The sequence below is a fragment of the Myotis myotis genome, unplaced genomic scaffold (genome assembly GCF_014108235.1).
Source record: "Myotis myotis isolate mMyoMyo1 unplaced genomic scaffold, mMyoMyo1.p scaffold_m19_p_2, whole genome shotgun sequence".
Classification (NCBI taxonomy): domain Eukaryota; kingdom Metazoa; phylum Chordata; class Mammalia; order Chiroptera; family Vespertilionidae; genus Myotis; species Myotis myotis.
In genome coordinates, this window is record NW_023416324.1 from 11,317,388 (window position 1) to 11,330,454 (window position 13,067).

Genomic DNA, 13,067 nt, shown 5'->3' on the forward strand with positions numbered 1-13,067 from the left:
TCAGTCTATGCTCCCCTAGTTCTTTGAGCAATTCTTTCATACATTTCAGCAATTCTTTCATACATTTCAGCATTAAATGCATGCATAAACTAAAAGAATAGAAGCTAATGCAATGAAATATTCCTGTACTACAAGCAAAAAAGCAGGAGTGGGGAACAAAAGAGGATCCCTATATCGGGAGAAAAACACAGAGCAGAGGTATAAGTAGGGATGTGAGATACAAAGTGAGATGTTACAAAAGCACCTTCTAGCAAAAGCTAATCATGCAGGGCAGGAAACGACGTTCTAAGGAATGGACAGCTGAAACTACTGTATTCTCTTGGGAAGCAAAGGATGAACCCTGAGAAAATCCACAATCTTTGCAAAACTTATTGCAATCCATGTAAAGGATGAGCAAGGAGGATTACAGCATTTACATTTGTACAATATATTTCCCATTTTAAAAAAATGAATACACCATTGGTGATGTCATGCATATGTCCACACTGTCAAATGGTTTGAACTGATCTAGTAACACCAATTCAGAAATCCTTCCGAAACAACTGGAATTTGAGTCTAATTAATGAAATTTACTTTACTTTTAAAATATGATGCTTTACTCTTCTCCTGAATTTTGAATAGTGCAGCTAACAAATTAAAAACAGAAATAAATTTGAGTGCAACTAGAATTTTTTAAAAAATCATGCCACTGAAAAAAGATAAAAAGTTTCATTCCTTCTTTTTCTTAATAAATTTAAATTATTCACATAGCAAAGAATCTGAAAAATGTAATGCTAACCAATATAATAAAAATAACAACAATAAATTTTCTTAGGGAAAAATTTCCCAAAGTAAGTAAAAATATTAGCCAAAGGAACCCAAGCTACTGCAAACACAAACTTAGGTGGAGAATATTTTCTACATCAAGCTTCTGCTTACTTACCGGAGAACGGGTTTGAGGTTGCGAATTCATTGTCTGAGGGGCTTGAGGGTATACCAACGTGGTAGGACCTGCATTCTGTCCAGAGGGATAAGGGGTCTGTCAAAAAATGGCAAGAATAATATCATATTTTGAATAAATATGGCAAATTCAGTGTTTAAAATATTTATACGAATATTTATTAATGTGGTTTACAAATTTACTTTTTAAACTTATCTTTATCATAATGTCCAGAAATCCAGAACTAATGCAGCAGTTTTTTAGGGATTACCTTAAACCTCCTGATATGTAGGTGCAATTATTTGATACCATGAGTATAAATAGCACTCACTCTCAATTTATCTCTTTCTGAAATGGACAGCCCATCCACGAACAAAATAAAACATAATTGAGGGAACTTGTTACTTCTGTGGTGAGCTTTCCAAAGTACCTATAAGCAAAAGTAACCATTGAGGAAGACATCCTAGAGCCAAATTAGCAGTTCACTCAGTTGACCTCTATAGTATTGCTATTCTCTTCCACCGTAACTCTTTTATATAACCCCATAAAAACTACCATCATTAAGAACTTTAGACAAAAGCCTGAAATAAGTGGTAATATAATACATACTAACCACAAGTTTTCTGAAAATAAGAAGATAAGTTTTTCATTATGAATCCATGTTAAATGCTACAGACTAAAATACTATGCACCAGTGATTTCAGGAAAAAAAAATACTTATACCATGTTTAAAATGAAATGCTAGCAGTAGCAATGGTTACAGAATCTCAGGACTTGGATTCAAATCATAAAAACCGCCCTTTACTACTGTTGTTAGCTTGACTTTGTCATTCCCGTGAATATAAGAAGGAATACCTACCTTACAAGGCATTGCTAAGACTAAATAAAGTCAATTACTGCAAAACCACCTTTAGTTAAGACAGTTCCAGTTTTACAAATGAGGAAATCCAGAATCAGAAATTTTAAGTATCTTACCCAAGGTAACTAAGTAAATAATGTCTAGAAGTATTCTAACTTTGCTTTAAAAAAATTTACCCACAGCTTTAAATATGGAAGATGTTTAATAAATTACTACCTTAAAAAAAAAAACAAAAAAACCCACCATCAGCAACTAACTTTTGGTTTTTGTTAACAATGCAATGGGAGTTCAGCTGGGATTACCAATTTACAGCAAATGTTTGAAAAGATTCCTCATAACTTCCAAATGAAAACAAGATTAATAAAAAAATAATAGTTCTGCTCTGGCCATGTGAACGGTGGTTAGAGTGCTGGCTAGAGTGCTTGGGCTGCAGGTTTGATCCCCGGCCCAGTTGGGGCTTGTGCAGGAGGTAACCAATTGATGTCTCTCTCTCTCACATCAATGTCTATCTTTCTGTCTCTCTCCCTTTCACTTTCTAAAATTCAATGGAAAAAATACCCTCAGGTAAGGAGTAACAACAAAAAAAGTTTCATACTGGACACAATATTTTGCAATCTTTCAACACAGAAACCTTATAAGCATTTCTATAACTGACATTTAAGTTTTCTTTTTCATTCTAGTTCTACCAAATCTGGTCATAAATTGAAAATCATGGCAGCAAGTATCAGAATCTATCAAACAGGTACTGGATCAATTATGATCCAAAAATTATTCCAAGGTTTCTTATCAAAGATTATTTTTAGCACTGTTTTAGACACTAAGTTTATGTAGCACAGTGGTTCTCAACCTTCCTAATGCCTCGACCCTTTAATACAGTTCCTCATGTTGTGGTGACCCCCAACCATAAAATTATTTTCGTTGCCACTTCATAACTGTAATTTTGCTACTGTTATGAATGGTAATGTAATTATATATGTGTTTTCCGATGGTCTTAGGCGATCCCTGTGAAAGGGTCGTTTGACTCCCAAAGGGGTCGCGACCCACAGGTTGAGAACCGCTGATGTAGCACATTCAAACTCTGGAAAATAGGAAGTTTGACTACTTCAACTTGAAAAAGAGTGGTGAATAGACTTATCATCTCTGAATGCATTCAAACTGGAAAAGTAATTCATCCAACTCTATTACAAAATTTGGATATAGTTGCAAAATACAGCATTAATTTCATTCTTTATTAAAGAAAGTCATTAAATATTTTAAAAAGTCATATTCTCAGTGGTGACGCTCTTTGGTCTTAGGAAATCTTGATATTTTATTTTCAACATTTAGTTGGTGCTACTTGAAGCATAAATTTCTGCCTGTCAAGATATTGAACTAGCACTGAGAGGTTACAGTTTAAAAAACATGGGAAAATGTTACCTCTTTCTATACTTCAAAAAGTTAGGGGAGACTTCGCCCTCTCATAAAAGATGCTCAAATAATCATATTTGACCTTATTCAAAATTTCCACTAACATAAGGCAACACCCTTACAACTAATTGAAAAAGCAGTATGTGAATTAGGATTCAGGCATAAGTTTTTTCATTTAGTAATAACACTATTCCTGGTCACACATAAAGCTGACAGACTACAGTACTGCTCTCAAAATGATTATTAAAAAACAAAGAATTTATTTCCATCACTTGGAATTATTTTAAACTGATAAAAAATAATCAAGTACTTCTTCCAATTTAAATTGTATGTATGCCAACAGATGATTCATACTCTGCATACAAGCAGTTTCATTAAAATGCAAAGCATAATATCTGATGACACCCACATATGGAAGTGATTCCTTTTTTTATAATACTCTAGTGGCCCGGTACACGGATCTGTGCACACTGAAAGGAAATTAATTAGAAGAAATATTTTAATATTGTTATTCATCCTTTCTCTATAATAGAAGTGTCGGAGATGAAATAAATTAGTAAAATGTATATGAAAATAATATATAAATTGATTAATAAATAGACAATAACAACACATGATATAAAAACAACCAAATTCACGATCGACAATGACAGATCGAAACACACCTGTGCGACTGGCACCAGCGGGAGTTTATATGTATTGCACATGCATGAGTTAACATTTATTTTTAAATTGCCAGTGCGTGTCATATGTACTGGCCGGTAGGTTGGTCAGGCAGTCAGACAGACAGACGGTTGGTCACTTAGACTTTATAGATATAGATGTGATTGTGTCATTAGCAATGTAAGATTTAAAAGGGGCACTGATAAAGAATTTTGCCAACAGTTCACTCAGCTTTCTCTCGGAGCATTTTTCCATTGTGGCTGATTTTAGGAACTTCTTAGGAATGATGTGATTTGTACTGTTGGTGCAAGCAGTGCACCTGTGAAAGAGGCTTCTATGCTTTTTATCTCTACTCTGCATTTAAAGACATGATTAACCAAATTTAGTGAATTAAGTTATTCTGGAATAACTTGCTTAATATAGTAGTATGTTTTGTTGAAAAATATTGTAAAAACTTGAATGGGAACATCCTATAAACATGTTTCATCACATCAAATGCATAGAGAACTATGGATAGGTCAAGGGAGTATCATTTCAGTACTTGTTAAACATTTTGTTTGCACTTCCCCTTTTTGGATACCTTCTAAGTTACCACATTTACTTCTCCAAGGACATATGTATGAATATTTTATATTAACACTGCAATCCTGTTCACTATCCAACTTTAAAAGAGTAATATAGACTTGCATTCTCATTTTCATTATTACTTTTATGTTTCAATGAACACTCTCAACTCACTGATCGCTTTTTATTAACTGGGTAGATAAAAACACAATAATAACAAAAACAATGAGCAAATGATGTTTACTGACAGACTGTTAACAAAATGCCAGTGAAGACGAGCCAGTCAAAACAGACCTTGTGTTACATACATAACCTTTACGTTCATAATAACTAAATAAAAAAGAGTGATTTGAACAATTAAAGATAGAAATCCAAGGGTGAATTTCATGACAAGAACAATGTAGTACCTTGTGTACAGATGTGATGGTTTTCAAATCATGGACATGTGAAAAAAATTTACAAGGATTTTCTATGTTCATAATATAATACAATGAACTTAAACCAACAAAAATAATTTTAACAGAAACATTTATATTGCTCTTACTGTGTTTCAGCACTATTCTAAGTAGTATTTCACATACAACTCAGAGGTGAAGGTTATTTCTCCTGTTTTAAGAATCTTCCTTCACCTTAAATACTATCATAAAGACTAAGTTCAATACTAGGCATGTATAACATACACACACAAATCTAACTGAAATAAATTGCCACAATCTTTCAATGAGGTATTAGGTAATACTTACCACATTTTAAATAAGCTTATCCCTTTGACTCCACAATTCCATTTCAAGGAATTTACCCTAAAGATATACTCATAATGGGGTGGGTAGGGGGGAACAAAACAGGAAACATTCTAAATTTCCATTTATAAGGGAGAGGTGAAAGTATGCTATATTTAATCAATGTGAGAATATGGTATAATCTTAAAAAGAATGAGGTCAGTCTACAGACACTATAGCTTGTAGAACAGTGGTTCTCAACCTTCCTAATGCCGCGACCCTTTAATACAGTTCCTCATGTTGTGGTGACCCACAATTTCATTGCTACAAATTGAACATAATTAAAGCGTAGTGATTAATCACAAAAACAATATGTCATTATATATGTGTTTTCCGATGGTCTTAGGCGACCTCTGTGAAAGGGTCATTCGACCCCCAAAGGGGTCGCGACCCACAGGTTGAGAACGCTGTTGTAGAATGAGGTCAGTCACTATCATGGAAAGATATCTGTAACATTGAATGACATAGCAAATCACAGAACTATCTATATATATAAAAGTCTAAGCGAGGAAACGATGGAACGACCTATCACTATGACATGCACTGGCCACCAGGTGGCAGACGCTCAACACAGCAGCTGCCCCCTGGTGGTCAGTGTGCTCCCACAGTGGGAGCGCTGCTCAGCTGACAGACCCATCCCAGTGGCCCACCAGCCTGGCGGCAGCCACTCCCTCCCTCAATAGTCCTGCAGGTCCAATCGCTGGAAAATGGGCCAGGCACCAACAGACCAGCGCCACCCGCACAATCCTGACAGTGCTGCTGGCCTCCTGGAAGTTGGCCTTGGGCACCGCGGCCGCTTCCCTTCCCTAGACACTCCACAAGGAATAAACAATATAGAAGCAGCCGCCAGGTGGCTCTCGACAACCAGCGTGAATGTCACCTGGATGGATCTGGATCCCGGGCTGGCAAGGGCACCCCACTGCCCACCGGGAGGGCCGATCGCATCCCATCTCCCCCTCGGGGCCCCACCCGTGCATGAATTCATGCACCCAGACTCTAGTTAATTATAAAATCACCCTAGTTGTAAAATTTTTTGGTATATGCATACAGTATACTCATACACATAAAGATAAAATGTCTTAGAAAGGTGTATGGCAAATTTAATGCTGGCTACTTCAGAGAAATGGGAATTGAAAGGGGAGAGTATAGAACACAACTTGTAGGTCTTATTTTGTATACTTCTGAATTGTGTATTTTTTCCCTTTTCATGGACCTAAAAACTGATTACTTTGTAATAAAAATATAGTGAAGATAACATGTCTTTCAGCTTTCCTTTCAAATGATATAAAAAGGCAAAGCAAACAAGAAAATATAGGAGGAGGTCTGTATTTTACAAAGCTCTAAATATTTTTGAAAAAAATGAAATGTCATCTCATAAATCACAATAAAAATTAAATCACCAGTATTTGTTGAACTTTAACACAAAGAAGACGCCATGTGCTGTGTTCTAGATGCACAAATGAAGCTGAAGATATATGGTTGCTGGTTTTTTTAACCTTCAAGAAGTTCACAATGTGAGGCTTCCAGGCAAGATGGAGGCATGGGCAAATGCAGTTGGGTACCTGTATCCTCCCACAACCACATCAAAAATAAAAATAAACTGCCCTATCCAGTTTGGCTCAGTGGATAGAGAGTCGACCTGCAGACTAAAGGGTCCCAGGTTCGATTCCGGTCAAGGGCACATGCCCGGGTTGTGGGCTCGATCCCCAGGGCGGTCATGTAGGAGGCAGCCAATCAATGATTCTCATCATTGATGTTTCTATCTCTCTCCCTCTTCCTTCTTCTCTGAAATGAATAAAAATATATTTAAAATAAATAAAACTAAAAATAACTGCCTAAAATCTAGTTGAACAGAGTCCTAAAACTAAGGATAAAAAGAAGTCACATCAAGACTGGAAGGAAGGGTAGAGACAAGGGTGGTTCCACACCCATGTGTGTCAAATAAAAATCAGGAGGGCAGAACCACTGCTCTTTTTCTGAGCCCTTCCCCTACAGAGCGGCAGGCAGGAGCCATATCTGAGCCTCCATCAACCTGGCTATCAATGTTCACCTGCCCTGGTAAATCCCTGAGACCTAGCTCCACCTAAGCTATTTCCAGTGGCTTGCCCATAACAAATAGCCCAGCTTGGTTCACGTTTCAGACTTTCCTAAAATCTCTCAAACAAGCAATATCTGGCTTTAGCATGCCTGGTACCTCTAAGTGGCCCCATGCCCGGCTCACAGCAGCTGGCCTTGGTTTGCAGCCTGGCCTCTCTTGGGCAACTCCAAATCCAGCACAAGTAGCAGCCATCTGTAGATCACTTTGTAGCTCATGCCAGGTGGTCCCAGGCAGAACACAGTGGTGGCTGACCTTGGCCTGTGCCTCCTGGGAGGCCCTAGAGCCAGCGCACCCAGTGGACAGCTTCAGACCACAATGAAGTACCGTCCAACCACCTCCACAAGTGACACACGCAAGGGGCGGACTCAGCGGGCACCACAGCCCTGCTGAAGTCAGTCCTGCTCCAAGGGGTGGGCCTCTGCATAGCTGAGCCTCCATCGTAAGGGACAATTGGCCAAGTCCCCAAATACTGGAAGGTGTGCTTATTTTTTCAAATGTTAAATTATCAACAGAAGATTACAAGGCATACAAAGGGACCAGTTGAAGGCCCATTTAAAGGAACAAAATAAATCTCTAGAAATCAACCTCAAAGATACAGAAACTATAAACAAAAATAAATAAAAGAAAGAAAAACACAATCACTAAATTTTAAAATTTCACTAGAGGTGTTTAATAGCAGACTTTAATGGGCAAAAGAAAGAATCGGTGACCTTGGAGAGAGAACTTCTTAATTATCAAGTCTGAGAAGCAAAAGGAAAAAAAAAAAATTAAGGGAAAAGAAGTGAATAGAACCTAAGAAATATAAGGAATAATGCATTAGGGAAGAAGAGAGAGAAAATGGGACAGAGAGCTTATTTGAAAAAATAATGACTAAAATTATCCAAGGACATCCAAATACAAGGAGCTCAATGAACTCCAAGTGAGAAACATTACAAACTTTTCAAAGAAAAAACAACAACTGTCAAAATGAGAATTTTATATTTCACAAAATATTCTTTAAAAATGAGGGAGAAATTTCCAGATAAGTAAAATCTCAGGGAGTTCCTGACCACAAGACTTGCCCTACAATAAATGTTAAAGGGAGTCCTTAAAGTGGAAATAAAAGGACACTAGACAGTAACTGAAGCCATATGAAAATATAAAGTTATCCAGTAAAGGTAAATACATAAGCATATATAAAAACCTGTACTATTTTAATTTGGGCTTATAACTCACTTTTATTATTTTATTACAATTTAACAGACAAAACATAAAAATAACTTAAATCTATGTTGGTGGATACACAGTACATAAAGATAAAATGTGACACCAATAACAAAGTGGGTGGAGGCAAAGCTAAAAAGAAGTAGAATATTTGTAAGCAACTGAAGTAAACTTGTTATCAGTTTAAAATGGAGTGTTATAACTTTAGGACATTATACATAATCCCACAGTAATCACCAAAGAATCTCTAGAATATTTACAAAAGGAAATGAGAAAGGAATCAAAACATGTCACTACAAAAACTCAACTAAATACAAAGGAAGGCAGTAAGAGAGAAGACATTTTTTTTTTAAGGAGCACTATCTATACAAAAAATAAATAACAAAAGACAATATTGAGTCCTTCCCGATCACTAATTACCTTCAATATAAATGGATTAAACTCTTCAGTCAAAAGATAGGTTGGCATGATGGATTTTTTAAAAATAGGATCCATGCATGGCCGGTATGGCTGTGGTTGAGCATCAACCCATGAACCAAGAGATCAGGGCACATGGTTAGGATTGTGGGCTCTAGCCTCAGTGGGGGGCTTGCAGGAGGCAGCTGATTGATGATGTTTCTCTCTCTTTGATGTTCCTATCTATCCCTCTCCCTTCCTCTCTCTCTAAAAATCAATAAAAACATACATTTTTTAAAAAGGACCCAATGATATGCTCTCTACAAAAGATTCACTTTAGACCTAGGACAGTGATGGCGAACCTGTGACACGCGTGTCAGAGGTGACACGCGAACTCATTTTGGGTGACACACATCGACAGAGACAAAAAAATTGCATAATTCAAATATTTGTCTCTCGCAATGGTCAGAGTTGGGCATCACTCGAGTAATATTATTACGTTACTCATGATCAATAATGCAATTCTAAAACCGAATGTAAACATGTACATCGGTGTTGCGTAGCAAAGATACATAGTGGAAACATCCAAGATACATTGTTCTAATATTGACATTAATATAAAAAGGTTAAGAATTGCACTATAAAGAGATTAATCTTTACTCATGACATTTTATTTTTACTCGAGTGACAAAATGCCCAATTCTGGAAACAGCCTCGTTATTGTCAAAATGTGCCTCGGGTAAGCTTCCCGTGCGTTCAGGTGCATTCGGCAAACGGACCCACTTGCTCGCCATATTCGTTAGGAGACAGGAGTAGGAGGGTCAGAAGAAAAAGATATACAGTGCAACAGTGCTCGACGAGACATTCTGCATGTCAGATAATTGATTACAACACCATATATTTGTTGGTTATACATACTATATTTGAATTGTTTTGCACCAGGAGTCAGTGCAACAACACTGCAAAAAGTTAATAGGTAAGAAACCTATCAACCTTTTATAAAAAACGCCATGATTTATATTTATTTATTTTTGCAGCCTTGTGATGGAGAATCAAAAAAAATAAAAAAGCAAGATTGAATGAAAAAAGAAGTGGAAGTAGTAGTAGCCGAGCCTTTCAAGACATATAGACCGAGATGTACGGGATTGTCGACAGAAACAACAGATCATTGTGCATACTGTGTAATGAAACGGTAGTAAGCAGAACGTGGAATGTAAAGAGACATTTTGAAAGTAATCATTGTCAGCTCTTGAAAAAAAGTATCGATAAAAGGAAGGAATACATTTTTAGGCAGCTACACCTCTATAAAAGTCAATCAAATTCCATCATTAAATTTGTAAAATGCTCTACAAATTTAACATCAGCAAGTTACTGTATTGCTCACTCCATAGCTCAGCATGGAAAAGCCCTCAGTGACGGAGAATTTATTAAGGAAATATTTCTAAGATGTGCACCAGCTCTATTTCACAATATGAAAAATAAAGATGATATTACTAAAAGAATTTCTGAGTTACCACTCAGTAGAAATACTATCAAAGACAGAATAATAGATCTTAACAAAAACGTACAACATCAATTAAAAAAAGGCTTAAATAGTTGTAAATATTTTTCAATTTCTCTTGATGAAACTACTGATGTCACATCAAATGCTCGGTTGGCCATTATTGCTAGATATTCTGATGGTCTCACTATGAGAGAAGAGTTGATAAAGTTAGAATCAGTGCCAATAAGTACATCAGGAAACGAAATATGTAAGGTTGTTATAAAAACATTCAGTGACCTAAACATTGATATCTCTAAAACTGTGTCAGTCACGACAGATGGCGCACCAAATATGGTGGGGAAAAATGTGGGATTCCTGAAATTGTTTATGGAAGCTATTAGACATCCACTTGTACCTTTTCATTGCATTATCCATCAGGAGGTGTTGTGTGCCAAATCGGGATTCTCAGAATTGAATGATTTAATGTCAGTTGTAACAAAAATTGTGAATTTTATAGCTTCTCAACCCCTTCACAAGTGAGAATTTTCTGCACTTTTACAGGAAGTTGACTCAACCTACAGTGGACTACTGATGTTCAATAATGTGAGATGGCTGAGTCGAGGTAAAGTACTTGAGCGATTTGTGGAGTGCTTTGAAGAAATTACAGTATTTATTGAGAATAAGGATCTGGCAAACTTTCCTCAGATCAATGATCATAAGTGGGTCAGCAATTTGATGTTTTTTACAGATCTCTCTGTTCATATGAATGAACTGAACTTAAAATTACAAGGTTTCGGCAAAAGTATTGACGTTATGTTTGGATACATCAAATCTTTTGAAAGTAAACTTAAAAATTTTCAAGCTAGATATTGAAACTAAAACTTGTAAGTATTTTCCTCGGATAAAAAAGTATTTCAAGGAGGAAACCAAGATGGCGGCATAGGTTAACGCCGGAGATTGCTGCCTCGAACAACCACTTCAGAGATATAACTAAAGGACAGAACGAACATCATCCAGAACCACAGGAAGGCTGGCTGAGTGGAAATTCTACAACTAGGAGGAAAGAGAATATCATACCCAGACTCAGAGGAGGCGCAGTGCTGAAGTGAAATACTCAGGTGCGGAGTGCGCGCGCGGAGCGGGCTGGAGGCGGAGGGCGCGGTTGTTGTTTTCAATCGGGAGGGAGTTTCAGACTCTGAGCTCCAGATCCAGGTGAGTCTCTAGGGACCCAGACTCAAACGGGAGAAGCGGGGCTGTCTGGCTTCGGTCGGAACTCAAGGGCAGCTTTCTCTCCGAGGTTGGCAGCGGTTGCTGGGACTCTGAGAGGCAGAGCCCCTAGGGACGGAACTGAGAGCCGCCATAACTGCTTGCTCCGGCCCGCCCTGTAGATCCCCGGGGACCCGCCCCGCCCAAGCCCTGCGCAGAGCCATTTGCCGGATAGCCTCAGGCAAAGGCTAGATTAGCACCGCCCTAGAGATCCAGCACAGAAGCTCTCCCACTGCAGACACAGCTGACTATCATAGCCAGTTAGCCTGGAGGTCAAATCACCCCTGGTATTACCGACAACAATCAAGGCTTAACTACAAGACTGCGCACAAAGACCACTAGGGGGTGCACCAAGAAAAGATATAAAAATGCGGAGACAAAGAAACAGGACGCAAATGTCAGAAATGGAAGATATAGAGCTCAAAACCACACTTTTAAGGTCTCTCAAGAACTGTCTAGAAGCTGCCGATAAACTTAGTAAGGCCCTCGAAAAGACTGGTGAGACCGCCGATAAATGTAGTGAGATCCTCAAGAAATCTAATGAGACCCTCGATGTTGTGATAAAGAACCAACTAGAAATTAAGCATACACTGACTGAAATAAAGAATATTATACAGACACCCAACAGCAGACCAGAGGAGCGCAAGAATCAAGTCAAAGATTCGAAACGTGAAGAAGCAAAAAACACCCAACTGGAAAAGCAAAATGAAAAAAGAATCCGAAAATACGAAGATAGTGTAAGGAGCCTCTGGGACAGCTTCAAGCGTACCAACATCAGAATTATAGGGGTGCCAGAAGATGAGAGAGAGCAAGATATTGAAAACCTATTTGAAGAAATAATGACAGAAAACTTCCCCCACCTGGTGAAAGAAATAGACTTACAGGTCCAGGAAGCGCAGAGAACCCCAAACAAAAGGAATCCAAAGAGGACCACACCAAGACACATCATAATTAAAATGCCAAGAGCAAAAGACAAAGAGAGAATCTTAAAAGCAGCAAGAGAAAGAAACCCAGTTACCTACAAGGGAATACCCATACGACTGTCAGCTGAGTTCTCAACAGAAACTTTGCAGGCCAGAAGGGAATGGCAAGAAATATTCAAAGTGATGAATACCAAGAACCTACAACCAAGATTACTTTATCCAGCAAAGCTATCATTCAGAACGGAAGGTCAGATAAAGAGCTTCACAGATAAGGAAAAGCTAAAGGAGTTCATCACCACCAAACCAGTATTATATGAAATGCTGAAAGGTATCCTTTAAAAAGAGGAAGAAGAAGAAAAAGGTAAAGATACAAATTATGAACAACAAATATGCATCTATCAACAAGTGAATCTAAGAATCAAGGGAATAAATAATCTGGTGATCATAATAGAATCAGGGACATAGAAAGGGAATGGACTGATTATTCTTGGGGGGGAAAGGGGTGTG

General features: G+C 37.7%; 1 protein-coding gene across 15 annotated transcripts in view; it reads right to left on the minus strand.

The window, feature by feature from the left end:
• EIF4G3 (eukaryotic translation initiation factor 4 gamma 3) overlaps window positions 1-13,067 on the minus strand; it is a 293,349-nt gene that overhangs the window by 152,062 nt on the left and 128,220 nt on the right. For all 15 annotated transcript variants that reach the window (XM_036352006.1, XM_036352015.1, XM_036352013.1 and 12 more), the window contains one exon: window positions 923-1,018. In XM_036352006.1, coding sequence (XP_036207899.1) covers window positions 923-1,018 — 96 coding nt within the window. Of the gene's footprint in view, window positions 1-922; window positions 1,019-13,067 lie in introns of those variants that run through there.